This window comes from Colossoma macropomum, unplaced genomic scaffold, assembly GCF_904425465.1.
Source record: "Colossoma macropomum unplaced genomic scaffold, Colossoma_macropomum, whole genome shotgun sequence".
Taxonomy (NCBI): domain Eukaryota; kingdom Metazoa; phylum Chordata; class Actinopteri; order Characiformes; family Serrasalmidae; genus Colossoma; species Colossoma macropomum.
The window spans coordinates 9388972-9416780 of NW_023494805.1; the positions used below are offsets into that span (position 1 = coordinate 9388972).

The window sequence follows — 27809 nt, forward strand, 5'->3', positions numbered from 1 at the left end:
AACCTTTATGAGGTGCTATATAGAACCCAAAAAGTTTCTATATAGAACCATCTACAGCACATTCTCCATCAGTCTTGGAACACTTTCATGATGCAAAGAACTCTTTAACCATGCAAAAGTTTCTCATGGTTCTATAAAAAAATGGCTCTATATAGAACCATGAGCACTGAAAGAACCTTTTGCAAGATTACAGGGTTCTTTGCATCATGAAAGCGTTCTCTAGATCGATGGAAAATGTGCATAAATGTGCTGCAGATGGTTCTATATAGAATAATTTTTTAATAGGGTTCTATATAGCATGCAAAAGCATTCTTCTATTGTTACAAGCTTGACATCGTAACAATATAAGAACCTTTATCAGGTGCTATATAGAACCCAAAAAGGTTCTATATAGAGCCATCTAAAACACATTTTTCATCAGTCTGAAAACCTTTTTAAGATGCAAAGAACCCTGTAATCTTGCAAAAGGTTCTTTTCAGTGCGCATGGTTCTATAAGAAAATGGTTCTAAATAGAAAAGAACCTCAAAGAGCCTTTTGTAAGATTAGAGGGTTCTTTGCATCACATTGTTGGAAAATGTGCATAAATGTGCTACAGATTTTTCTGTATAGAACCTTTTTGAAAAGGGTTCAACATAGCACCCAAAAGCGTTCTTCTATTGTTATTCTTGACAACAGAAGAACGCTTTTGGCAGCTACGTAGAATCCAAAAAAGTTCTATATAGAACCATCTACAGCACATTCTCCATTAATCTGAAGAACCCTTACATGATGCAAGATGCCTTTAATCATGCAAAAGATTCTTTGAGTGCTCATGATTCTATATAGAACCATTTTCTTTGCTACAGAACCCTTAAAGAACCATCGTTTTTAAGAGTGTAGGGAAGAGCACATGAGATTTTTGCGGAAAGTCAGTTTTCATGATGAAAAAGCCAAACAAGCAAAGCAGAAATACAGAGTTGGCCGATAGGGGGAGCCAGAGAGAGGCTTCGTCCCGGCTCTGGGTGCATGTGTGTGTGTATGTGTGTGTGTGTGGAGTTTTTTCTGTCCTCTGCCGGAGTTGCAGCCTCAGTACCAGCGAGGAGGAGCTCAGAGCTGAACACGGAGCTGCTTCATGGTGCTGCCCGTCGCCTTTCTCTTTACAAAGGACGCGAACGAAACCCGAACGGATATTTACCACGGATTCCGGAGGAGGTGGAGAAACAGCTCAGTAAAGTCCATCAATGTACCTCACCGTAGGCCGGGGCTCGCTTCTGCTACTCCTCCTGTCAGTCCTGCAGGTAAAGAACACAGAACCTCTTCTCCTTTCTTTTCCTCTCTTCTCTTCTTCTGTCCTCTCCTCTCTTTTCCTCTCCTCTCTTCTCCTCTCCTCCCTCTCTGCTCTAATGCTGTACTGCTGTAATGTGAGGGCTCGTTATGTTCTGAGTGGAACGCGTGTTCGGCTGTTTGGCTGTTCTGCCTTCAGAACCTGCGGAAAAGCGTGTCAGACTCGCTGCGTGGTTCCTCTTCAGCGGAACAGTTTCCCTCCCCGCGCCGAGGCCGGGTAACTTTGTGTCACCGTGCATTTCTGCCTCGTCTCAGCGGTTTTGTTTGTTGGGCTCATCATGTGGAGTTTACCAGCAAACTGGCTGTCGGGACTGAAGGTGCTGAAGGTGGTGTTCAGTGTAAAACAGCAGTGAGAGCTTCAGGACGCAGAGACACAGCAGCTGCTTTCCTCCAGTCCTCTGACTCAAACATGCCTCGTTTTCCAGGTTCTCGTATTTGAACTTAAGCTAGAACATCAGGGCTTTTCTAAATCTAGTTAATCTGGCAGTAGATTGTTTCATAAGCCCCCAAAGTTGTGACTTACTGTGTTCAAAAAATAGGTCAAGCAGAGATGTGTCCGTCTTAAGGGCAGGCTCTTCGGACGCTGGCTTTTACTTAAGAACGTTCTTAGCAATAAAGAAAAAAAAGGTTCTACGTAGTATCAAAGAAATGTTCTATGACTTCTAACATTAGTGGAGCACTTCTTGGCAGAATAATTATCAAAAAATGGTTCTGCATAGAACCAAACACAGGTCATATGACTTGTAACAGTAACAGAACCCTTCTTGCCGGAGAAACTGCAAGAAATGGTTCTGCATGGCACCAAAGAAAGGTTCTTTGACTTGTAACAGTAGCAGAAACCTTCTTGGCGGAATAATTATCAAAAACAGGGTTCTTCATAGTACCAAGGAAAAGTTCTATGACTTGTAACAGTAGAGGACAGTAAAGGAACCTTCTTGGCGAATAATTATAAAAAAAGGGTTCTACGTAGTACCAAAGAAAGGTTCTCTGGCTTGTAACAGTACCAGAACCCCTCTTGGCAGAATAATGATCAAAAAAGGGTTTTGCATAGTACCAGAGAAAGGTTCTGTGACTTGTAGAAGTAGCAGAACACTTCTGGGTGGAATAATTATAAATAGTCGTTCTATATAGTACCAAAGAAAGTTTCTATGATTTGTAGCAGTAGTGGAACCCTTCTTGGCAGAATAATTATAAAAATGGTTCTACATAGTATCAAGGAAAGGTTCTATGACTTGTAACTCTAGCGGAACCCTTCCTAGTGGAATAATTATCTTAGCAGAATAATTATAAAAATGGTTCTTCATAGTACCAAAGAGAAGTTCTGTAGCCTGTAACAGTAGCAGAACCCTGCTTGGTGGAATAATTATATGTGAAAAGGGTTCTACATAGTACTTAATAAAATTTCGGTGACAGTAGTGGAACCGCTCTTGACGGAATAATTATAATAAAAGGGTTCTACGTAGTACCAAAGAAAGTTTCTATGACGTCTAACAGTAGCAGAACCCTTCTTGGTGGAATAATGATATATAAAAAGGGTTCTGCATAGTACCAAAGAAAGGTTCTGTGAATTGTAACAGTAGCGGAACTATTCTTGGTAGAATAATTTTGAAAAAAAAAAGAACAGTTCTACATGGTACCAAAGAAACGTTCTGTGACTTGTAACAGTAGCAGAACCCCTCTTGGTGGAACCATTTTTAAAAGGTTTATCTAAAGAACATCAAGGAGAATTTGACCATGCAAACAACAAACAATGCTTGCTGTTCCCTTTTTTTAGGACGCAGATGAACTGAAACCCAGTTAATCAGTGAAAATGCTGGACGAAACGTCGTGTCCTGAGATTCTTTGTTGATTTATGCTTCTGTTGACCAACTGCTGAGCAAACAAATGAGTGTTTGCAGCACTTGATATGAAAACATATCTTGAGTTTTTGGTTCTAGACGTGTGACAAGTAAGTCATTTCACAAATGATTAGTGCTGACTGTTGTCTTCAGCACTACAAATGCCTTGTTCCTGCTTCTCTTCTCCGGTTGTGGTGGCTAAACAGCATGTCGAGCTAGTTTGGTCCTGTGTTTAGTGTATCCTGTGTAATGTGTGCTGTTAATTCAGCAATAACCAGCCATTGTTCTGGCTCCCCTCCGCTTTCATTGAAATTCCGCTGATTGAAAGAGGCAAGTGGCACGAATACCCATAATGCCGTCATGCTCTGGAACTCGCATTCTTTTGGAGGTCCGCACAAAAGAAATGGGATTAAGACCTTGTGGTGCTGGTGGGGGTGGATGCAGGGTGGTGGGGGTCATGTTTAGTAGGGGGTATTGGGGGGTCCGGGGTGGTGTTTGTGCAGTGTGATACACAGCCTGCCATTCAGGAGACTGGAATCACCGTCTGAAAGTTCTGAATCAGTTTACAGTGGTATAAAACCAGTTCAGTTGCAGGTCTGAGCAAAACTGTGTATCTCCATTTTTGCTGTTTTTCACTTTTTCCTCATGATTTGAAAAAATGCTGCTGTTTACACTGTGTCAACATTGCATGATGAATAATGGAAATCGCCCAAAATGACTATCATTTAACTTACAGCCTTAGCAAAAAGGGTTCTATATAGTACCAAACGGTTTCTTGGCTTGTTACAATAGTGGAATTTTTTTTTGGTGCTACATAGAACCCTTTTCAAAAAGATTCTATATATAACCATCTATAGCACATTCTCCATCAATCTGAAGAACCTGTCATGATGCAAAGAACCCTTTAAAAGGGTTCTTGGTTCAAGATAGAACCATTTTCTTTACTAAAGAACCCTTGAAGAACCCTCTTTTTTAAGAGTGTACATTATAAGTTAAGGATGTTTTTACCTTCTCGTGGACCATTTTGGAGATACATGGTTTGGTTCTGACTCTAATGATATAAAATGATGTTACTATGGTGCTTCTACTCTTGTTAACTTAATAGGTTTTTAAACTAATTTCTAGGACACTGTAAAAAAGGATGTAAATATTGAAATGTAGATCTGTATGTAGTGTCTGGAATGCAGAACAGAGCTATTTGTTCCTCAATCACTGAGAAAGCTGTACGGTTTTAATAAAAATGTCCTGTAATTGAAAAGAGGTGGACAATATGAAGATTGTTTATCATTACTGTGAGAAATTTTGTTATTGTGAAACAAACCCAATTTCAAAACCAGCTGAGACAGAAAAATGTAAATAAAAACAGATAATATTTTGCAAATCTCTGTTCAGCATATATTACATTGAAAACAGTACAAAGGCGAGCTATTTAATATTTCAACTGATTAATGTTATTGTTTTTTGGATATATATATAATTATCTGTCTAGAAAGAATGTGTGTGTACCCCTCTGCATTAGTGATGCCTTCACAGATGTGCATGTTACCCACTAACATAACCCCCCGTACCATGACAGATGCTGGCTTTTGAACTTTGCATCAGAAAACATCAGGATGGCCCATTTCTTCTTTGGTCTGGCGAATGCAACGACCATTATTTCCAAAAACAATTTCAAAGGCGGACACGTCAGACCACAGCACGTTTCCACTGTGCATTAGTCTGTCTCAGATGAGCCTTAGCCCAGAGAAGTCGGCGGCTCTGTGGTTGTGTCTGTATATCGTCGCTGTCCAGGAAAAAACAAGTGTCTCTAAAATAGTAACTTCACAGGAGAAGAATAAAACACTCTTACCTTTCAGTGTAAGTTAATGTAAAGAGGTTTTATTCCAAGTGATTTTGGAGCATTTCTGTTTGTCCAATCATCAGAAAATTTCCGCACACCATAAAGGACGGCTGGTGTGTTATGATGTAGAAAAATAAAAACTGACAAAAATGGAGATACATGGTTGTTTTGGACAGCGACAATATATGGCTTCCACTTTGCATCTTAATTTGGATTTGTAAATGAAGCAACAACTGACAGGGGTTTTCCAAAGTGTTCCTGAGCCAGTGTGGTTATGTTCATTACAGGAGCATGTCGGTTTTTTAAGCAGTGCCGCATGAGAGATCAAGGGTCATTCAAAAACGTTTTTTCGGCTTTGCCCTTTACGCACATTTCTCCAAATTCTTCAAGAATGTTATGGACTGTAGATGGTGAAATCCCTAATACAATCGTGTGTTGTTGTCAAACTGTTGAAATATTTCATGAATGCTCCTTTTACCTCCAATCGTGACAACATCACCTGCTACCTATGTACCTGTTTACTTGGGCAAAGTTCCAAAAACAGGTGTTTTGATCATTCCACAAACTTCCCAGTCTTACTTTGCCCCTGTGCCAACTTTTTTGGAATGTGTTGCAGGCATCACATTTGGAAATAGTATACATTTACAAAAGTTGATGAGGTAAAATATTAGATATATCATTGTTGTGCTGTTTTCAATTAAATACCTGTAATATACAGTTTGCAAACCTTTGTTTTTATTTGCATTCTACCTGCTGCCCCAACTTCTTTTGGAATTGGGCTTTGGTCGTAATATGCCTTTCTAAGAATATTGTGCATATCATACTTAAAGAACACGGACTGACTTTATAATTAGTCCTGTATATTTGTATTTAGTGCATTACAGTATATGAAAAGTTAAATACAAATCACTTTTAAAGGCACTTTTTAAACGTGGCACTGCTAGTGCATTGTGTGTATGTGTCAAAATATTAAATTGCAAAAAATGCCTGTAAGTATGGCTGATATATTTTTTCTGTATCATCCACTCCTAGTGATACATATCATGTTATATTTTGCCATGTCACTCATCCCTAGTACAACATCACAGGCTCACTCTGACTTATTAGAACCATTTTCCTGATGTTGTGAATGTTTCAGGACCCTGTCCTTCTTTTTTTTTTGCATTTCTGACCACCGTCCCCAGGCCGGTCAGAAGGAGCTGTTTATCTGAAGCGATCTGAGCTGCCGATCGATTACTGGCCTTTGCACAAGCTCACCCTCAGTAAAAAACAAACGGCTCCTGTTCTGGCCTTCCTGCCATGCTTCCCAGCAGAACACTTAACCTCGCCGGCCTCATTACCCTAATTGCACTCGCTGTCCCGCTATAAAACAGGTGCTGCCTTTGTGCGTGCGTGGGTGTGCGGGTGCGTGTGGGGTGAAGGTCTAAGGATTGGGGAATGTTAATTGTGGACTGATGAGTCACTCTGTGTGTTTTCTGCAGACTGGCACACACGGCAGAGGCCCCCCGCTGTGCATGCCGGGTTTTGCTGAAGATGTGTACGATGCTTCACTGCCTGAAAAACTGCTGGAGGGACAGCCGCTGCTCACCGGTAAAGAAACTCGCATTTACCTCGTCTGTGTGTGGGTGTGGATGTATGTTGGGGCTCCACTGATATATTGATTGGCTGATATCATGATCTCACGGACGATATTGGCAAAATTTCAAGCCAATAAAGCAGAGATAAGTAGTGACTCATCTTGTAAGAAACTTCTGACATGAAGAAAACCAGTTTCTTGCTCACAGTCCAGTCTTTATAAAGACTTCCGTAGAGACAGTCACTTTCAGCTCATTTCTATGACAGTAATACAGGCTGAACTGGTAAATCTGAACATAAAAAGATTCATCCTATGGCATCACTTAACCCTTTTAAAGCCAACACAGTGGCTATTTCTGCTGTTAGTCAGCTCTTCCTCATTATTAATTATGTTGATCCTTAATGTGTCGTTGCCTTTATTTGATAATAATGTGCCAAATCCAAAATTTCATAATTTGCATTTAGTTTGTCTCACAAACTACCATTCAGTACAAGCAAAGACATGAATATGAATATGTCACATAGTGCTTAATGATTTGAAATGCGCTCTGAATGAGCTCACACAGCCACTCAGAAAAAAATCACAGCACATCCAACTATAAACGATAATAAAGGCAGCCTCTTGCATCTTTTATACAGTGAAAGAAAACATGGTAGCAGACAAAAAGCTCTGATTCTACATACTCCTCTGTATTTACCATGCTCAATGTGGGTGTGCATGCACAGTAAGACCTCTGGCTGTGGGTTTAAATGATTTGAGGCCCCATTGGGTTAACCCCTTACATGGCCAGGGCCCACCAGCAGGCCCAACGTTATATTACACACTTCTATAACCTAAGAATAGCTCAGTTAGTTTGTACTGAAGTCCCTGTAGATACTCAATAATAAGCCTTAGTAAGTAATACTCTTGGGATTTTAAGGGGTCATTCTAGAACATAATGTTATGACCCTCGTCATCTCTAAAATGTCTTGGGATTTTTGTTTATGTCATTCCATTTATACTTTTGGAAGGACACTCTTATCCAGAGTGACTTGCAGTTTAATCAGAGGTAGATGAATGCAGCATTAGGAGTCTTGCCCAATATAGATGAGCACAAGTATAACATGGTGTAGTCATCTAGACAAAGAATTGAACCCTAGTCTGCCACTTTGTTTTCCACTATGCTATACCCCCCACAATGAGTGAGAAGACCCTCTCTGATACATTGTTTTATTGGGAAATACGTCACTATGGAAGAAAAACACGTTATAATTTCCAGTTCAAGTTGACTTTAACTAAAACTGTTGGAGGCTGTTACATGTTTGACCATATAAACATGCATCGGCCATTATTTTCCAAATTTTTAAGCCTTTTAAAGTCAGTATCAGTATCAGTTACAACTGTTTCCTATCAGTTGAGCCCTGGTATGTATGTGCTATCCTGCTGTTGGTAATGTACCGAGCAAGAAAGAAGGAAGCTATCAAATGTTCTTTGTGCATGTGGACATGTGTGCTGGTTGTTTGTAAGGTGCTGTGGTCTGGCAGGAGAACAGTTTGTGTGTGCGTGTGTGTGTGAATGAGTGAGTGAGTGAGTGAGTGTATGTATCTCCAAGCTCCATGTGTGTGGCTCTGCGCTATGGTGGGTGAAAACAAGCTTCAGACATATTTAAACAATTAGCCGCGCTGTTATGTGGGCTTAAAAGCTATGTTGTTTGGTTTGTATGCCAATAAACGTCCAAATCTGCAGGGCCTTAGCTCTGCTTCTAATCATGGACTCGCACAAAGAGTTTTTTGAAGAGCTTTTGCTGAATTTCCACTTTCTTAAATTTGCTGCCAGAAAGAAAAACAATGGAAAAAGAGGGCAGAGTAGTCGAGTTTGTTGTTCTGAATAAATCAGTCCATTTTAATTGTTAGCAGTTAGAGGAAGAATCTCGTTTCTCACCTTCATATGAAAATGGCTCGGTTTGTTAAGACTAAGTATGGTACCTTTTTATACGTGCAGAATAGCTGAGTACGGTAGAACAGTGTGGGGAAACAATACTGGAGGCCAGAGGGCTTGTTTTCGGTCCTGGAGAAGTGTCTTTAAAGTCCAGGAATGATGCACCTTTACATTTGCCGTAATTGTTTTGCTACTTGTTGACATCAAAGCAGATAAAAGGAGATGTGGCCCGATCACAAGTACCTGGCAAAGTGGGCAGGTAGAAGAGCGGTCGTCCTTTTTCCTTTGCTGTTGAATAGCATCCCCTTCAGAAGACAGCACAGAATGACTGTGTGTGCTTTGTGTGATCCCTGGGTTTGTGTCCAACGCCTCCACATAGCCTGTCTTCCTGACCCGAGAGAAAAAGCCTGTCACTTCGAAAATGCTTCTTGGTGCTTTATGAGTACAAGTAAGAAATTTACCACCAGTCGTTCAGAGCCTTGCTCACTCTGTTTGTAATGCATACAGAGCTGTGTACTGAGAATAGAGTGGGATTTCACTCATTTAAGATCTGTTTGGGTTGTTTTTAGTGGGTAGGGTTACAACTAATGATTGCGATGTTGGTTTAATCTACTGTATTTGATTAATCCACTAATCAAACCATTATGCCTTCTGCAGCTCCCTCTCATTTGGCCACAGTCACGGCACCGCTGTCATTAAAAGTTCCATCTGTGCAACAAGAAGTTCTTCTTTTTTTATAGTGATGCAGAACAAAAGAAGCCATACCGCCCCCAGCACTTCCTGTAGTGTATTGCAGTCTGTCAGAATGACCACATATATAATAGGGTTGTAATGATTCACAAAATTCATTATTTGATTCGATACAATACGGTGGTCTTTCAATTCGATACATTTTTTGCTATGGCAAAAGTTGGGAGTGCCTGAAATTCTGCCATGTGTTAGTATGTTAGTGTTTACATTAGAGATGTGCATTCCGACTAATTTTGATATTGGAGTGTCCTTAAGATTTCATGAGACATGAGCTGATGAACTTGTCGTTCTACATGAGGTCTTTTCTCCTCAGTGGACAAGGTGCCAACATGTTAGTTTGTCAGAGAAATATGATAAATATGAACATATTTTCATTGTGTAAGGACCTAGCTAACATTAGCTAGAGTTGTCAGCCCAGTTAGTGATACGATCATGTAGGGGTGGACGATATGGAGAAAATACAATATCACGATACTTGATAACCGCTACAAGTCACAATGTTTTGGGTCTTCGATAAGTGGAACAGATACGTTTGAAGTTAGAACAGAGGGTTAGGGTTAGGTTTTGGGTTGAGGTTGCATATTAACAATACGTCTACTTAATGTAAGTAATGTATCAACAGAACATCTACAAGATATTTACTTCAGTGTATTCAGATGCTTCACTACTGCTGCTTCACTGATATGTTGTTGATAGTTACTGATAATCTGTTAAGCATTTATTAATCATCTATAAAGTACCACTCAAAGTGTTACCTGATTTTTTTATTCAACATTTCACACTGTGCTCTAAATCATAATGAACAGAACGGATTATGCTGTCTTTGTACTGACAAATGCATTTGTTCAGTGTTCTTCATGTGCTGGTGAGATCCACGATATGCTCAGAAATGCAAATTGTGACATCATTTATCACAATTATGTTAACATATCATCATATTGCCCACCGCTACAGTCATGCTTTCTTTGCCATCCCTAACAACGCGTCCTTGTCAACGTGCTCACATTCAGGCACTCATATTTTGGAGCAGCATAATGAAACATATTTACTTGCAAATATGAGAAAAAATATCACACTTTTCTTTATTGTCAGCCTGTATATTTTTCCCATCTTCCTGTGATGAAACATAATGAGTAACCAAATAATTTTTTCGTTGTTTCAGTTTCAGTTTATTAGAGCATTCACCATTTTAAAAGCATAATATTTTATAATATTGTGCCACAAACTAATATGTTGGCTTCAAGCTAATAAGCTCATAGTAATAATATATAATATAATTAATAAGCTTCTCCTCCCTGCTCTTGATTCTGAGGAAAAAATGAAAGTGATATTTTCAGAGGAGGGATGGTGTGCCTTCGTTGTTGGCTTGCTTGTTTCGTTTTCATTCATTATGCAATATAATCAGTATTAAACTGAGGACTGTATTTGCTCCAGTCTGCTGGATGTGTTGTTCAAGACCTGTACATATTGAATCATACAATACAATAATTGTGTTGTTATACTCCTAACATATAAATAAAAGTCTTCAATAATGCAATATGATGATTGTATTATAAGTAATCAATGCTGAGATGCAGCATCTTTTTTCCATGACTGTCATGGTCATGTTATTGAGAGGGAAGTCTAATGCAAATCTCAACAGACACTATGTTCTGTGGGCTGTTTCAGCTGTGAATGTTTTTGCTCTTGCTTCTTTGTTGCTCGAGCCCAAATGGTCAGTGAACGGCCCTCATTTTAAGTTACAGTTGCAGGCGACAGAGCACTTCCTGACAGTAGTAAATGAAGATGTGAATGAAGCACGTACGCAGCTGCTGCCTAAATGGTTTTGTGGGTCAACCGGTGCGCTGCGACCAAATGCCACCTCTGAGAACCCTCACCGTGGTGCGAGCTCCTTCCTCAGCCCTGCTGTTGATTAGCGTCCACTTCCAAATAAAGCTGCACCTCGCAGAGAAGCGAGGAACCTGCAGGTCAGAGAAAGCCTTAAGAAGATGCTGTGGGATTTCACACGTTCGGCACAGAAGTCACAGCTAGTGGAGAGTGTGAGGTAGTCATGGGGAGAGTGACACCGGGGGGATGGGTGGGTAGAGAGAGAGGGGGGGGAGGAGAATGACGTAGGTCAGAGGTCTCCGTTTGCTTTCTCTGCCCTTTCAACCCACACCACTCCCCCTCTATTCGATCTCTTCCAGTGTAGGCACTTTGCCTTCGCCTTTGTCGGAGGATCAGCCAGGAACCAGGGCTCGAGGCTGCTGATAGTCAATGTCCTCTTTTATTGCTCACCCTCCCAGCCCATTATTTACCAGATTTCCTGTAAGAGGGCTGGTCGAGGATCAGTTTCTGTCTTTTGTAGTCTAAAGATGCTAATTGCATGGAAAAAGTGGATCTGATCCAAGATCAGCCGTCGAAAACACTTGATAATTATAGAAGCATGTCTTTATCCTCGCCCTTCCCCCCGTTCTTCATCTATCCTGCATGTGCATCGGGCATTGGCGTCAGCGCAACACGCTGGAGCGGCGTTCTCACAACCCAACAGGGAAACTAACAGCCAGAGGCTGTGCTAATGAAACACCATCTACTAATGACAGCCCCCTGTAGGGCCCAGCTTTTCCACAGAGTGGCCAGAGCAGTCTGGTACTGTACTCAGACTGGCCCAGTTTCCCGAACACAGAAGTAGTACAAAGATCTCAAAGTCTTGTGTTAAAGTACTCAGAGTGGTCTTATACCAAAGGCATTTCAGTCACATTTCATATCATTTGTAAAGCATCACTCAAAAATATTTCAATTTATTTATTTCTTGGTACTGTTTTGTAATTACTTTTATTATTTTATCGCTTTTAGCGTAAACATTAGGTTATGAAAAGGTACAAATTACAGACTGTAGTCCATCTGTTTCTCTGCATACTTTGTTAGCCCCCTTTTACCCTGTTCTTCAGTGGTCAGGACCCCCATGGACCCTCACAGAGCAGGTACTGTTTGGGTAGTGGATCATTCTCAGCACTGCAGTAACACTGACGTGGTGGTGGTGTGTTAGTGTGTGTTGTGCTGGTACGAGTGGATCAGACACAGCAGTGCTGCTGGAGTTTTTAAACACTCTGTCCACTCACTGTCCACTCTATTAGACACTCCTACCTTGTCAGTCCACCTTGTAGATGTAAAGTCAGAGTAAGCGTAACAGGTATTTTCAAATTGTGTAAAAACTGAAAAACATCAAAAATGGAGATACAAGGTTTTCTTCCAACAACAGCGCTACCTATATATATATATATATATATATATATATATATATATATATAGTGTAGTGTGTGAATATATATATATATATATATATATATATATATGTGTGTGTGATATATATATATATATATATATATATATATATGTGTATATATATATATATATACACACACTACACTATCTAAATGTGAATATACATTGAAATTTTTCTGTCAACTTGCACAACTAATATTTCGAATCACACAAAATGAGTTAAATTCAAAGATAATTTGCTAAATCAGGCCAGATCAGGTACAGATCAGCTCTTATTCCAACTGCATGCTGTAAAGGAATGTTAAGTCTCCTATTTCAGAAGCTAAAATGATCTTTGTGATACGGTACTTTAAAAAAACTTGCATTGTAAGCGTTTTCCCCACGTTGAGAGTGTGTGGATGCATTGTTTTTGTGAGTGTGTGTGCTTTTTTCCCTTCCAAGATCCTCGTAGCTGCATGAGGTGGGATTAATAGCATGCCAGACTAGTCTAAGGAGGGGGGGCCTGGCCACATTCATTACTTTGCTTAATTGCAGCCTCAAGGCCGTAAATAATGAGTGAAATAACTCTGGACCGACTCTTGCTGCAGTTGGTTTGTTTCTTCATACCTGGGCCTACACGCTCATTGGGCCTCTTTGCCTCGGCAGAGCAGGTCAGGAAATATGTCACACGTGTGTGAGGATGCACGTTGCTCGTCCGCTCCGTCAAGCAGGATTGTAGCACCGGGGTGGTGTGTTGCAAATGGACGATCTCATTTCACTAATGTAGGGAACGTTGTTTAATGGTCTTTCAGATGGAATTTAGGACTTGACTGGTCGAAACAAAAAAGAGTCGAGGCATCTGCATCCAGGGAGCAACTTTCAGGAAATGATTAACAGGCATATGAACTGGCTTTGGAGTGCAGTAAAAAGGTTTTACATGAAAGGAGGGATATTTGACTATGCCGTATGTAAACAGGTCTGTAAGATGACCAGCCTTTATGCATAGTTAAAAAAATGAATGTGTTTTTCATTCTTATATATCATTTTAATTAGACACTGATACTGCTTTACCAATAGCGATTTTAAAGCGCATAACCAATACTGATACCTGTCTGAGCTTTTGTCTTTAAAAACAACTAAGCTTTAAAGGTCTCATATCATGCATGACCAAATTTTTCTTACTTATTTTTAAACAAAAATGCAGTATATCAACATTTTTAAAGGACCCATATCATGGAAAACTGAAATTTTCTTACTTTTTTAAATGAAAAGTTTGTGGAGTATGTAAACACTGCTAAACTTTCAAAATGTATAGTCCATATATGGAAATCAACCTGCAAAAACAGCCTATTTCGAATCCATTCTCTTTGTGATATCAGAAAATCCAGTGCATTTACTTATATCTGCCTGTTCAGCCTACAGCAGTTTAGCTCCTCCCATTCGCGTTGAAGTTATAAGGAGTGTTTCAACAAGGACTACTTTTTGATTGAGGCAGAATTATGATGTAACAATGGATTTTGACTGTTTTGCTACATAAAACTATGCATAATTCATGAATAGAATTCAGGGAAAAATGTAAAATACAAGGAAATTACGGGATATGGACACTTTAAAGTGTCAAAATGTACCTTTTACTGCCCACAAGTTGAAATTAAGGCAGAAGAACAGTCTGTGTTGAGTTTGTTTTTGTGATGTCACAAAAACCAGCTCATATCAATATGTCCACCTACTCAGCCTACAGCAGTTTAGCCCCGTCCATTCGCACTCAAGTTTTAAGGAGTGTTAAAGTCACAGTTATCAGCCACGGTAACAAAAATAGCCTGTTTTATTCTAAGGGGGAAGAAAGGTTGGAAGAGGGTTGTGTAAAAATAAATTAAGGCTGTCAGCAGAGGGAAAAGGTAATGGTGAGGAATAATGTAGATAAGAAACCCTTTAAAATGAGCTGTTCTTAATTGAATCTCTGAACATATGACCATTTTCTGGTATCTACATTGTTAGTGTAAATAAGGCTTTATCAGTGGATCCAGTCTCTTAGCAGGCCTATGTTTAAGCAGAAAGCGTAAAGCTGAGAAAGCCATTTACTATTTGGCATGCAGCACATTACAGCTCCTTGCAGCAGGTCGAGGCCTTGCTATTTTTAAAAGTTCCTGATAGAGGTTTCCACTAATGCACCAGTGATGCTACGTAATGGCCTAGCTTTTAAAAAGTCTTGTTCATTTTTAGCCATAGCATCATGATTCAGCCCGACCATTATGCAGCCTTGACTCTCCTCTCCGAAAACTGGGTTAATGAATATTCCCCAAAGCCTAATTGAACGTAATACACTTTCATGGCGCCACCCAGCCACCCCCTCCCCACTCCCTCAAAGCCATCCATCCTGCTTTCATTTTTTCCCCGCTCTGCACCCCTCTTCTCCGTGGCTAGCGTTTTTATTGCTAATGAAGTGTTTCTTGGCGTGAAGGAAAGGGCCGAATGTGGATTCTTGTCCCTGGTTTTTGAGTGCTGAGAGGGAGCGAAAGAGTGGCTGACCGCGGCTGTGTCGAGCGAGAGACCTTCGTAGTCAGGGTCAAGTCCGTAAGTGAGGATCCACGGTTGGCTGACTTCACAATGTGGTAGAAACAAGCAAAGTCAACGCGCTCTCATGCAAGAGGCGCTCACTCGAAACCGGTCGGGTCTTTTTTTCCTCCTTTCCACATTCAGCCTTTACCAGCACCCACAATAAGCAGATGATTTTATATTGAGATGATGTTATGATGAAATTCACACCCTGCTTACCATAAGCTGAAACATTTCACAGTCGTGTGTTTATGAAGATCTCATTTCTTTGACATGCGGTCTCGTTTTCTCAGGAACAGACCTTGCAGTGATGCCCACGCAAATAGTTTTGGAGTTTGGTAGCTATGGCTTTCTTTTCTGTTAACGAGGGTGAGTAGGGAGGGTATGAGTATGATATTTATCATTCATGTGATGAATTATGTCACAATGTGTTATAATATACTTCCCTGAGAGTGTTGTGGATGTTGGGACTTAAAGAACACTGATCAACTGCGTGTATGTTACAAAGAGAGCATAATTGAGTGAGTGATGCACTGAAATGAAAACAAATCTGAGAATTTGGTATTTTATTTATGCTTTTGAATGAACATACTAAACATAAAAAGCTAACTAACATAAAAGACTGCAAAAAGACAACAGAAGATACACTTCTATTATTCATGAAATTGGCTTTCAATAGGATGAAACTGAGCTGACAATAAGTTTACATAAAGTGAACTGTAATCATACTAAAATGATTACAGTATGTAGGCTACAGAATGAAATCAAACACTCTCAACAACATCATTGGTCATCCAAACAAAGAATTGCATTATTTTTGAGTTATTTGTTGCACTTTGGCAGTGCTGTTTGTGAATTTACTGGGACTTTCCTTTTCTGCTTCTGTTGTTTTGTTATGTTCTGCGTATTGAGCGGGATGCTGTGTTTTCAAGTGAAGTTCTTGAGCTGTGAATCCTCTCTTCATGCATGAACAGAGGTTATAAATTTCTAGTCTAATTTCCCACCAAAACAGTGAAATATTTCCACACAGCTAACTTTTTTTCACTGTTTATCTGCTGCTGCTCAAACTGTTTTAATGCGTCTGCGCCGAGTGGCTCAAGTGAACTAATCTTGTCTTTTTTTGCCTTTTTTCTCTTTTGACCATTTTCTGCTGAAGTGTTAGGGCAGGGATCGGCAACACGCAGCTCTTTTACTGCCCTGTTGTGGCTCCACAGCAGATTTAGGTTTTTAGATAAAAATAAAATAATCCTCCTTTGCAGAAAAAAAAGCTCTGCTGGTCGTTCAAACACAGTTTTAATTAATGTTAATGTGTAACTGCTAACTCGTCGACCTTCAACCCTGAAGACTGGCGTGCTGACTGCTGGTCATTTCCCAGAGCAGATAACCTTGCCTAGCTAGTAGCTAACGAAACCGTGAAGAGAAAGGTTTAAGATGAACATTGATAATTTGGAGACAACTGGACTTATTTGCATTTGTAAGCTCTCAGCTGGTTTGCCAGCTTCTCGTTCAAATTCTCCCATTCCATCTTAAATGGTGCAGGCTCCTTAGGCACCATTTAAGGTGGAACAGGAGAAATTGAACAAGAAGCTGGCAGATGAGAAGCGACTTCAGCCTGGTAAAAACTTGAACGTTGAGAGACATTTTACAAGAAACTACTCTACTTTTGTGGAAAAGTTTCCTGCCAGAGATGCGAGAAAAACAGGTATAGCTGAGCTAAAGTTAAAGCAGAGCAAAGTAAGTCTGCGTTTTTTTTGTTTATATTATATTTTTTAGTCTTCACTAGGACATTAGCACATACTGAGACGTACTTACAGCCAATATTGTAAAACGTTACTTAAGTAAAAAGACAAAAAAATATTTTTGATTTTTGTTGAAAGGACAAAACAGCTCTTCTTAACATTTGGGTTGCCGACCTCTGTGTTAGGGCATCCCTATAACTAGCTCTGCTTTATTGGTTAATTGGATTTAGTGCAGTGTAGTACATGAAGTGTTCCATAAAAATCCTTGGATTATAGGGGTAGAACAGTGCATAGTCTTTTTAAAATGTGCCTTTTTATCTGTTCCAACTTATCAAACCTGTAAAGACTATTCTAAAAATATTATGATGCACACCATGCATTGAAAAATGTTTTATTGTGATAATGTGATATTATACTTTTTGCCAACTCCTAGGTGATAAACAACCCAGCATTACCATCTTTTGCAATTTAGAAACTGTGCCTCATTTGTTGTGAGCTGCAGCCAATAAATTCTGCAGCTCCCAAATTTGATATACAGAGACACTAAAATGACATTGCAATATTCAACACTTGAATTTGCATCCTGTTTCATTCCCTCTGTGAGTGTAGCAAGGATTGAAATGAGAAATAGTCATTACAGTATAAATGCCATTCCTATTAAGGGTGTTAAGAAGCCTGCTGTACAATGCCTAATTAAGCCGAGGCACAGTTAAAAATTTTTGGACTGCCTAAAACCTCTGGGGACGACAGGCACTGTCATTCGGTACCAATACAAATGAGTGTGCTCAAATGGCCAGAAAGACAACTACTTCCACCAAATGAAATGCAAATCATCTAAATGGATAAAGACTTTTTTCCAGACATAGATTAGGCCTAGTCCCTGACCAATCCAAACGGGACAGTCTCATTTAATCAAAGAATGGCTTTTGCCTTTTCTGTGTCGACTAAAGTAGAGCAGTATTTCTCAATTCTGGTCCAGGGGTCCCACTGCACTGCATGTTTTAGTACTTTCCCTGCTGTATGCCCGTTTTAAACTCAATAAGAATCTGTTAATTAGCTGATGAGTTGCGTCAGGCGTGTTGGGAGTAGGGAAAACATGAAAATGTGCTGTAAAAGGGGCACTCGAGGTCCAGGATTGGGAAACACCAGGCTAGAAGTGTTTTCTTTAGGGGTTTTCACATTTGAGGGGCTTCTGGTGTAGCCTGATGGTGTAGCCACATTAAAGTATTTAGTAGGGACGCACAGTGATATCAGAATCATATCGGTCTTGGTAAATAAGTGCTTTAAAAAAATATCGGAATCAGATGGCTGTTTAGATTTGACTGATATTTCAAATTGGTTGGTATACTGTAGTGGGTAACACGTCCGGCTTTTATGCTGTAGACTGGGGTTCAATCCCCCATCTGGGGAAACACCCTACACTATACCAATATGAGTCCTTGGGCAAGACTCCTACCACTACCTTCACCTACTTGTGTAAAATGATCAAATTGTAAGTCCCTCTGGATACAAGTGTAAGCCAAATGCCATAAATGTAATTGAATGGATATTTGGTAATGTATTCAGTGAACCCTACAGAAGTTTATTGCTAATGCAATAAAATATCAGATGTTAGCATTAGCCCACAGTTCCCATGTCGGTGCACTCTTAGCATTTAGCACAGTTATTCCTGAGGACCCACTTCCCTGCACTGTCTAAGAATCCCCATATCCCAACAAATGAGCTGGATAAAGTATGTTGGGGCAGGGAATACTTGAAACAGTGCAGGGCAGAGGGTCCCCAGAAACCATTCATTTAGAGAGTAGTATGTTTGGCCAAGCCTGACCCTCAGTGACCTGTACTCGGTAAATCAGGATGCTCCACCGGTTGTGCCTCTGAGGGATGTTCTCCAACCGCTGCAACCTCTGCTTGGGCTGTTAGACATGCAGTACCCTTAAATCACATGATGCCATGACCTTGGGTAATGGCTTGACTACGGTTACCCAGACAACCGTCTTGGTCAGGTTAGGCCTGGGATTCTCGCCTGCACTGCACTGCATCATTGTCAGGCTTTACATTCTTAAAAGATGGATGGTGCACATGTGGCCTTGCACATTCCGGCGTTTACAACAATGGCAGTATCGGCAGGAGATGGATTTGATTTTGATTCCAAACGTGGTGCTCCGAAAGACGTTGTGGAGAAACAAGATCCATGACTTGACTTCACAGAGCTTCCGATAAGGCCACTGAGTCAGCGGCTGATCTCAGCTGAGCCTGGCCCCTCCCCCGAGTGGCTTCTGTCTTTGGTGAAGCTGCTCTGTCTTCCGCGCTCTCTCTCATCTCTCATTCTCGTTTGGACATGAAGAGCAGCCCGACTGTTGAAACTTGCTCCTTTGATCTAACTAAAGGCTCCCCCTGCCTCGCCTTCCTGGGCCAGAACGCTACCGCAGCACTTCCGCCGTGATCCTGCTAGCTGCTCTTATTCCGTTGCTCTACATTTTTTTCCTTGCATGCCGTGATTTTTGCTTCTCGAGTGAGAAGGTAGCAGATCGATGAGTTCAGGGTCTCTGTTTGGTCTAATCAATACGTTGTAATGAATGCTGCGTTCCAGTTCTCGGCCCGCGCTGACGGATGTTCAGAAGCAGGCCGCTGCTTCTTCATTGGATTGAGACGTGATAAATCCTCATTGCACCTCAGTGGACTCCCTAGACGCAGCCCACTCGCTCTTACAGCGCCCAACTGTGCACTGATTTCCATGATGTTTTGACGTTTTCCGTGTGGCATCAGCGTTTAATGGGCTATTTGTCGGGTTTATTTTTAGCATCAAAATGATTTTTTTCTTTATTTTGTCTTTATGCATTTTGTTCTCTGTGACATTAAAGCGTCTTTATTGTTCTATTTCTCTCAAGTTGCTAAATGTTTCAAGGCTTGTTCTTAAGCTTTGAAACGTTCACCTTTTCTGATGCTTCTTGTACTGAAATAAAACGTCCTTGTAATGTGATTTTTGTCAGGTGCATCAATAGAACCGCCTGCTATATTTTTCACTCACTGCTTTAGGTGTTGTCTTTATATACTATTATTTAACAAGGACTGACAGTTGCTCTTCATCTAAACATTGGCCAGGTTGTCCCTGTCAATGCTGGCTAATAATGATTAGGTGCTGTTTAGGACCCTTGCAAACAGCAGTGTACTTTGTTGGTATTCTCTGGTCTAGTCCTGGGGTGACCATGACACTGATTCCTAAAGTTTTAAAGGAGCCGTTTGCAGAATTTACTGTGTTTAGCTCCCAGGGGGAACATTTGTTAAGATGCTGTGGTCACGGGCTGTACAGCTTTATGTACCCATAGTTTATTTCGCCTTTAAAAAGACAGATGTTGTGCTTTAACAGTGTACAGTATAGGATCCGAGGTACCATGCATCTTGATGGCTTGAATAGCACGGCAGGTAAACAGTGTCAATGCGAGAGTATAGATTTAATGCGATTGCCCCAGACGCTTGTAGCATAGCATGGAAATAACAGTCATTTCCAGTCCATCCCTGTGATGAACAGTGCATTTCCAGTCCATCCCTGTGAGACATGTTTTTATAGACCACTATATGTAACGAGGGGTTTATTGACTGTACCTCATGCTCTCAACATGGACCAAGCACCACTCGACACTGTGATGATGTTCATATAATTTTACAGCTTGGTGTCTATTAAGAAGTCTTAACCAGAGATTAGAGCTTCGTGCAGCACTGAGAACAGGTCGATCACAATTATTACATAAATGACTGAGTGCAGTTATTTGAACTTATTGCAGTTATTTTAGCTGCCTGTAAGCAGGTTCTATCAGTTGGGTTGAGACCAGTATGTGCAAATAAAAGAACAGAGAAAATGCATTCATTTAGATGCGTTACTGGTCTTACAAACTCAACAAAAGTTCTCATTTCTGACATAACACCTTTAGAAGACAGTGGTCAGTAATATTTGTTAATTTGAGCTCAAGCTGTGTCTATCATCAGTTAGGCGCTACTCCACTCTCTCACTACTGCCTCTCCACAGCTAGAAAGCAAGATAGCTAATCAGCCAGTTTAGCCACTTTAGGCCTGAGCTGTAGTGTCTTTCTGCAGGCCCCCTAGTGGCCATTCTACTCATTTTTTTTTAAATGACTATGATCAAATAAAGTATATTTTCCTAAGAACTGTTATCAGATTAACTTGGATACTGTTGGCTCTATGTGAAATGTTGCAATTCTGTGTTGAGCTGCTAGCAAGCAATGAGTGCTGAAACAGCAGCCATTACTGTGGCTTTCTTGTTACCAAAGAATCATGTACACTTAAACACAAGAACAGTTTTATAAACGTTGACTTGCTCGACTGTGAAAATCCAGTTAATTTTCAGTTTAGTTGGCCCTACCTAGATCTTGAGTTAGATCCCTGGCAATGCCACAGCCATCCATGGCTGGGAGTCCAAGAGAGCATGTTGGGCCTCGCTCTCTCTGGATGGGTAGGATGGTCCTCCCTTTCCCCCCATTACTCAGCATGATGGTGGCCGATGCAGGCATCTATGAGTTCTTTCTCAGCTGGCAATAAATAATAAATAAATAAATAAATAAATTGGCAATAAATAAATGTTACTGATGAGAAAATGCATAGTTCAGCTGAGGAACTTCCACAACAGGCATTGCATTTCTAGCTATTGTGAAAATGTTTAAATAGTTACATGCAATGACCAGCAAGAAGACAATTTCAGTTGTTAATCACAATTATTCGTATGCCAATTAATTGTCAGCTAAAATTGTATGACCGTGACAGGCCTAGGGCTCAAACACAGTTTTAGAATAGAATGTCCAGTCAAACCAAATCTCCATGCTGCTGCTGGCCCCCTATCATAGCCATTAAATAGTAATGCCCTTAGCGTAGCGCATCGGTCCGTGACTAATTGGTGAGCTCCTTTTAAGGCTGTCGATTTGCGCCGAGCTGGAAGAACCAATATTTTATTCACGTCTGACCTTCTTTACCATCTTTCCTTATCGGAGCAGGTAGTCTGCACATCGTCTTCCTGACTAGGGCCGTGGCAGCGGAGGACGTCTGGAATGCCCCGGCGCTGATAAAGCTGTTAGCGTTAGCTTCAACGAGCCCCCCCCCAACCCTCCACCCACGTGCTGTCTGTCTCCTCTCTCTCTCACCACACTGGTATCAGCCCAGGCCATTATCGCGAGCAGAGAGCTCCTGAGTGACGCTGACATTGGGCAGTGGGGTACAGTGTCTCACTCTGAGTTTTTTTTGTTTTCTTCTCTTTTAGCGTAGCCTGCGAGCTCTGGCGTTTGTCCTTGGCATATAATTAGCCCAGTTCAGCTCGGCCGGGCCCATGAGGCAGGCAGGTTTGTGCCCGCAGAGAGTTCTGTAAGCCACAGCTGTTGCTGTGAGCGCTGCGTCCCCACCCCTCACCTCCGCTCGGTCAAATCCACAGCACTTCATGTGATCCATCATATCAGCAGGGCTTTTCAGCTGACACCTGGGCTGCGGTTTGGAGTTGTTAACGAAACGGTTCAGCGAAAAAACAAATTTAGACAATTTACCCCAAGAGTAGTCGATCAGCCAAGACATGTTTGGTCTGGAGTTGGCTTCTTTAGCTTTGCACTGGAGCTATGAGAATTATGTAGAATTGTGCCAGTTTTTATAAATAACTGTATGTCACACAGCATCAGAAACCACATGAGCAAGTCTGCTTGAGGTTGTTTAACAACCTGAGACAGTTTGAGGCACAAAACAGCTTTTTACAGGCTTCAGATGCTCTTTGGTATTTCCGAACGAGCACCAAAACTCTTTCAAACCACGCTTAAAAGCAATATTATTTACATTTCATACTTAAACTTAATTTTAAGTATGTTGCTCTAGTTCAAATGGTTTTTAGATTAGAGCTGGAGTTGACAGGCTAACATTGCTAACCAACACTGGAAGTCAATAGTCTGTTTCCATAAATACATATCCAGAGCTTCTCTCAGTCTTAAACTGCATCCAGGTCTTAATTCATGCCGCACAGAAAAGTCAATGTGGTTCAGAACACAGTGTGACTTGATATGAACTAGAAAAACTAAAATAACTTCTGGAGCTGCTAAGCTAACTGTGCTAAGTCAATAGTCACCCAAACCGTTTCTGTAAATACCTGCTTACACTTCATCCAGGTCTTGTAATTCAGGTCATGTAGACAAGTCGATGTGCTTTAGAACACAGTATGACTTACTATGGCCTATAAAAACAAAAATATCTCAAAGAAGGGTCATTTAGTGTAACTAGATCACTTCATTTCTAAACACAATTTGGTTGACCCACCAGTGACTGCCCACCTCTTAGCTAAATATGGCATCAATAAATCTAAATCAGTCTAAGTAGCGTGTCGACATGATTTGAAGCAAATAGATGGATCTTTTGGTGTGTATTTGTGGAAATAGTTTGGGTGACTACTGACTTCCAGTGTTTGCTAGCACCATTAAAATAGCAGCTCCAATTCTGAACTAAAGAGGCAAACGTGTCTTGGCTGATTGATTGTATTTGGCATAAGCGGAAAATAATGCAAATTTGATTTTCACCAAACTATTCCTTTAAAGCAAAGTGCTGATATGATTCTGATATCATTGTGCATCCCTGCTGTTCCTTTAAGGAAGAAAATCAGCATCAAAGCTCCTGTCTCTTCTGTAGCTTCTCTCTCGCTCTCCTCTAATCTAATTTCATACACGTTTACTGCAGACCATAATTTCACAGGCAGCAGAGATGACGGTCAGTGTGTGTCCACGTCCGCTCGTGAAAGCGAAGCCTCTTTGTGGGTTATTTGATTGGAAAGATGCACCTGGGGCACCGTATCTGTCTGCGATCGTGCAGGTGGGGTGGGCAGTGTGGAGGAAAAACTGATGAGTCTGAAACTGTGACCAGAGAATAGGAGACTAAGGCCCGATCCCATTTCACCCCTTGCGCCTACCACTTGGCCCTTAGCCCTCTGTTCTGTGCGTCCCCGTCTAGGGGTAGGGTGTACTGATTTTTGTTCAGATAGAAGGGTAGGGTGAAGTGTTAGGGCTACATGGCCCTCCAAACAGAGGCTTTTCAGAGTCACACTCCAAACAGTGTTGTGAGAAAAAAACAAAAAGATGGCTGAGCAAGCGACCACAAATGTGAGTATTTTCTCTGTTAAAATAAAACAATAACCATTGAATTATCTTCAATCTTTAATGTCGTTTCAGTATATTATGGTCTTTTTCTTCATAACAAGCATAAAAATCGCTAGTAGTATGCTGATGTCTCGATAGCTAGCTGGTTCAATTTCCCATTCCGTCTTAAATGGTACAGCAGTTACATTCTGGTGCCTCAGGCGTCAGAAATACTGCTTCATTTAAGGTGGAGCGGGAAACATTTGAACAAGAAGCTGGCGAATATCTGACTTCAGCTTCATATCACTGTAGAATTAGAGGTGGGTGAGAATAAGTAATTGCCCCAAAAATGTAACTAAAGCCCAGCATTGAGGTTGCTGAACTTTACCCTCCTCTACTATCACTGCAGACTGACAGGGTCGCCTACAGAGCAGCGCTAGTAGCCTTTTAATGAAGTAATGCTCTTCTTTTTTTGAGAGTCCCATTTCGTAGGGGAAGATTTCAGCCACTACTCAGTTCCAAGGGGCAAGGTGACACTCAAAAACAAGGGGTAGGGGTAAAAATAAGAAATGGGATTGGGCCTATATCTTGTCCCTCAGCCTGCTGTAGCCTCGTCTCGGTTGCTTTCTCAGGCCTGCTGAAGTTTATTTAACTTCGAGTGCTGTTCTTCATGCATGTTCCCCGACCTCTGTGTCTAATGAGAGTGAATAGAAATAGCAGCGCTGACCTGGCTTTCTGCATGTGCTCCTCAGTAGGTGTGGAGGGTGGATGAAAGGAGAAGAGAGGCAGCCTGGCACTTGGCAGACAATAGATCAACAATTCGCTGTGTAATGTTTATTCTACCAGAGGGCTGCCTTGTGTACTTTCTCTCCTCCTCCTTCTTTCTTTCTTTCTGTATGTTGTTTCTTGCTCCCTCTTTTCTGCCCTGTTTGAGGGGTTTGGGCAGCTCGGCCTGATCTGTGTCTCTCCTCCTCCACAAAGAGGCCCTGTATGCACTGATCTGGCGTTGTTGAGCTGCCAGTCCACTGAGCAACACTCAATGCCTCTTTTATTGAGCTCTCTCTCTCTCTCTCTCTCTCTCTCCTCTCTCTCTCTCACACTCTCTCTCTTCCACTCTCTCTCTTCATCTCTCTCTCTCTCTCTCTCTCTATATATATATATATATATATATAATATATATATATATATCTTTCAGTCTCTCTTGCTGTTCCATATCAGTGTCTCTCTCTCTCTCTCTCTCTCATCTCCCTCTCCTTTTCAGACATGCCTAATTTCTCTCTCTCTCCTCACTATCTTGCTCTATCCTCTCACCTCTCTCTGTTTCTTTTTCTTTCTCTCTCACTCTTCCTTTCTCTCTCCTCTCTGCCACTCTCCTGCTCCTTTTTCTCATTCTCCTTCCGTCTCTCTCTCTCTTTCTCTACTCTCACTTGTCTGTTTTGTTTTTTCTTTCTTTCTCGCTTTAACTTTCTCACAGTCTTTCTCTCCTTTCTCTCTGTCAGTCTCTCACTTTTTTCTCACCCTCTTCTCTCTCTCTCTCTCTCTCTCTATCTTCAGTCTCTCTTACTCATACTTTCTCTTTTCTCCCTTTCCCACATGCTTCCTTTCTCTCTCTCTCTCTCTCTCTCACTCTCTCTCTCGCTCTCTCTCTCCCCACCTGTCTCTCTGTCGTCTTTTTATTTTTCTCTTACTTTTCCTCTCCTTTCTCTCACTCTCCTTTCACCCTCTCTCTGTGTTTTATCTCTCTCTCTTTTGCTCTCTCACTTATTTTTCTGTTTTTTTCTCATTTATTCCTCTGTTTTTTTCTGTATCTTTTGCTGCTCTGTATCAGTCTGCTCTCTCTCTCTCTGCTTCTCTCAGTCCCTCTGTCTCACTTTTTATTGCTACATCTCTCCTGCACAAACTCTTTTGCTCGCTCTTTTTTTGCTTGATGTATCTCTTTCTCTCGCTGCTCTGCGTCTTTCAGTCTTTATTCTCTCGCTCTCTGTTCTCATTATGTAGGCTAAGAGCACTGAGGATCAGCTCCTGTTTTTCACTGCAGTCTCTCTCTCTCTCTCTCTCTCTCTCTCTCTCTCTCTCTGTCTCTCTCTCTGTCTCTCTTTTGCTTGTTAAACATAAAGGAAGGAGGTGGAATTCACCCAGATCACCTCCCCCTCTCTTATCCCCAGTGCTTGTGCTTTTGGCTGGGCTGTTGCTTTGATGGGCTGTGGCTCAGTGCTGGGTGTGGCTCCCTTTTGGCACGGCCATTTGTTCTCTGAGCCGGGCATCAGGTTTCCCCGCTGGCACCGCCTGTCTCCTGGAGGATTTGGATCTCCATGCGTGACACTGGCAGAACACAGGCTGATGTAATAAATCAAGAGTGAGCTCATCTTCTGGAAGAGGCCAAAAGCATGAGCTGCAGGTCAGCAACCGTCAGAGGTGTTAAGGTGCGAGGCAGTGGTTCTCAATCCCAATCCCTGTCCTGGGAACCAGTGCGGATTTGAATGAGGTTACCGGTCCAGCAGACTCATCAATGTATTGGGCCCAGAGGAGGGCTTGTGCCCTTTTGTGTCTCCATTCTTCTCAGTGTTTCTTCATCATGCTTTTCCTCATTTTTCCTTTTGAGTCTTGTTTCTTCTTATTGTTTTTCCTATTTTTGAGTCTTGGTTCTTCTCATTATTTTTCCCACTTTTCTTTTGAGTCTTGGTTCTTCTTATTGTTTTTCTTCATTATTCTTTTTGAATCCTTTTCCTTGTCTTTCCTCATTTTTCCTTTTGATTCTTGGTTCTTCTCATTGATTTTCTTAATTTGCTCTCATTGATACTTTTAGACCATGAAGCAGCTGGACAGTGTCTTTTTTAAAAAAACACTACAGATAACACTGAACTGTAAATCAGGTCAAATCAATAGACTTCCTGCTTTTTTCTGACTATAACGGTTTTAGCTTGGGCACGAAGGTGATGGTGAATGTTGTGGTAAGGGAGGTGGGAGATGAGGGTAACTGACCCAGGTCCAATGACCACGCAGACAAAAGCCGACTTCCTGTCCATAAGGCATCCTCCCTGCTTTGAACGGCCGCTAAACGAGGGGTTGGGTTTCAAACGTTTCCGAGTGGACAGGTATCTTCTTCTTCCTCTCCTCCCCTCCCTTCCTCCTCCTGTCACTCTCTCTGTCCACCCCCTTCCCCTGTGATGTATACCCAGTCGCGTTGCCCTCCTGACCTTCAGCGCCGACCTCCCTCCGCTGCTCTTAGTCTAAGATAAATGATTGATGTAGAATAATTGATGGGGCCTATCCAATTAGAGATTGCTTTGGTGTTCCTGAGAGAGCCAAGCTATGGGCAGATAACGTGACTATGCTGAAGAATGACTGTCTCTTTTGAACTGCTGCCTTTTGAAGTCCCCTCGTGCCGCATGTTCTGGTGGGTGTAAAGGAGCCGTCTAGCGAGTCTGGCACTGGTTGGAAGGTGGACACATGAGTTACAGCACCGCTCATCCATTATTCCCTCTGAGAGAGGCTATCGAGTCAGGGGCATCCACTGTGCGCCGAGAGCGTCATGTTGATTTATATATGAGACGATAGTTGGCGTGTGCTTATTGGAAAATGCAGTTTGGCCAGGAGCCCCAACCCCCCTCCTCCCCCGTGGTATCCCAACGCTGACACAGTCTTTTGACTGACCTGACACCGTTTCCATGTCACCGGGCCTCATATCAGCTCCGCTAGCAGTATTTACTGTGACACTAACCAGAGCTGGTTCTGCATGCGGTGTGAATGGCCGTCGGCAGGAAGCACACTGTACGTGTCTGTGTGTGTATGTGTGTTGGGGGGTGTTCTGGTTTAAGTGTACACCAGCGTGGGAGCGTGAAAGACCACATCTGCATGGTCTGCGTTGTGTACGGTCCAATTAAGTCTGGAGAGTAAGAGGCTTCTTGCCAGAAGGGGCA

The 27809-nt window shown here is 41.6% G+C and overlaps 1 protein-coding gene across 1 annotated transcript in view; it reads left to right on the top strand.

Annotated features, from left to right (window-relative positions):
- Positions 1–1041: 1041 nt before the first annotated feature.
- The window catches only part of LOC118825669 (cadherin-2-like), a 162800-nt gene continuing 136032 nt past the window's right edge, over positions 1042–27809 (top strand). The window contains 2 exon segments of the mRNA XM_036596403.1: positions 1042–1278; positions 6484–6592. Coding sequence (XP_036452296.1) covers positions 1222–1278; positions 6484–6592 — 166 coding nt within the window. The 5' untranslated portion in view covers positions 1042–1221.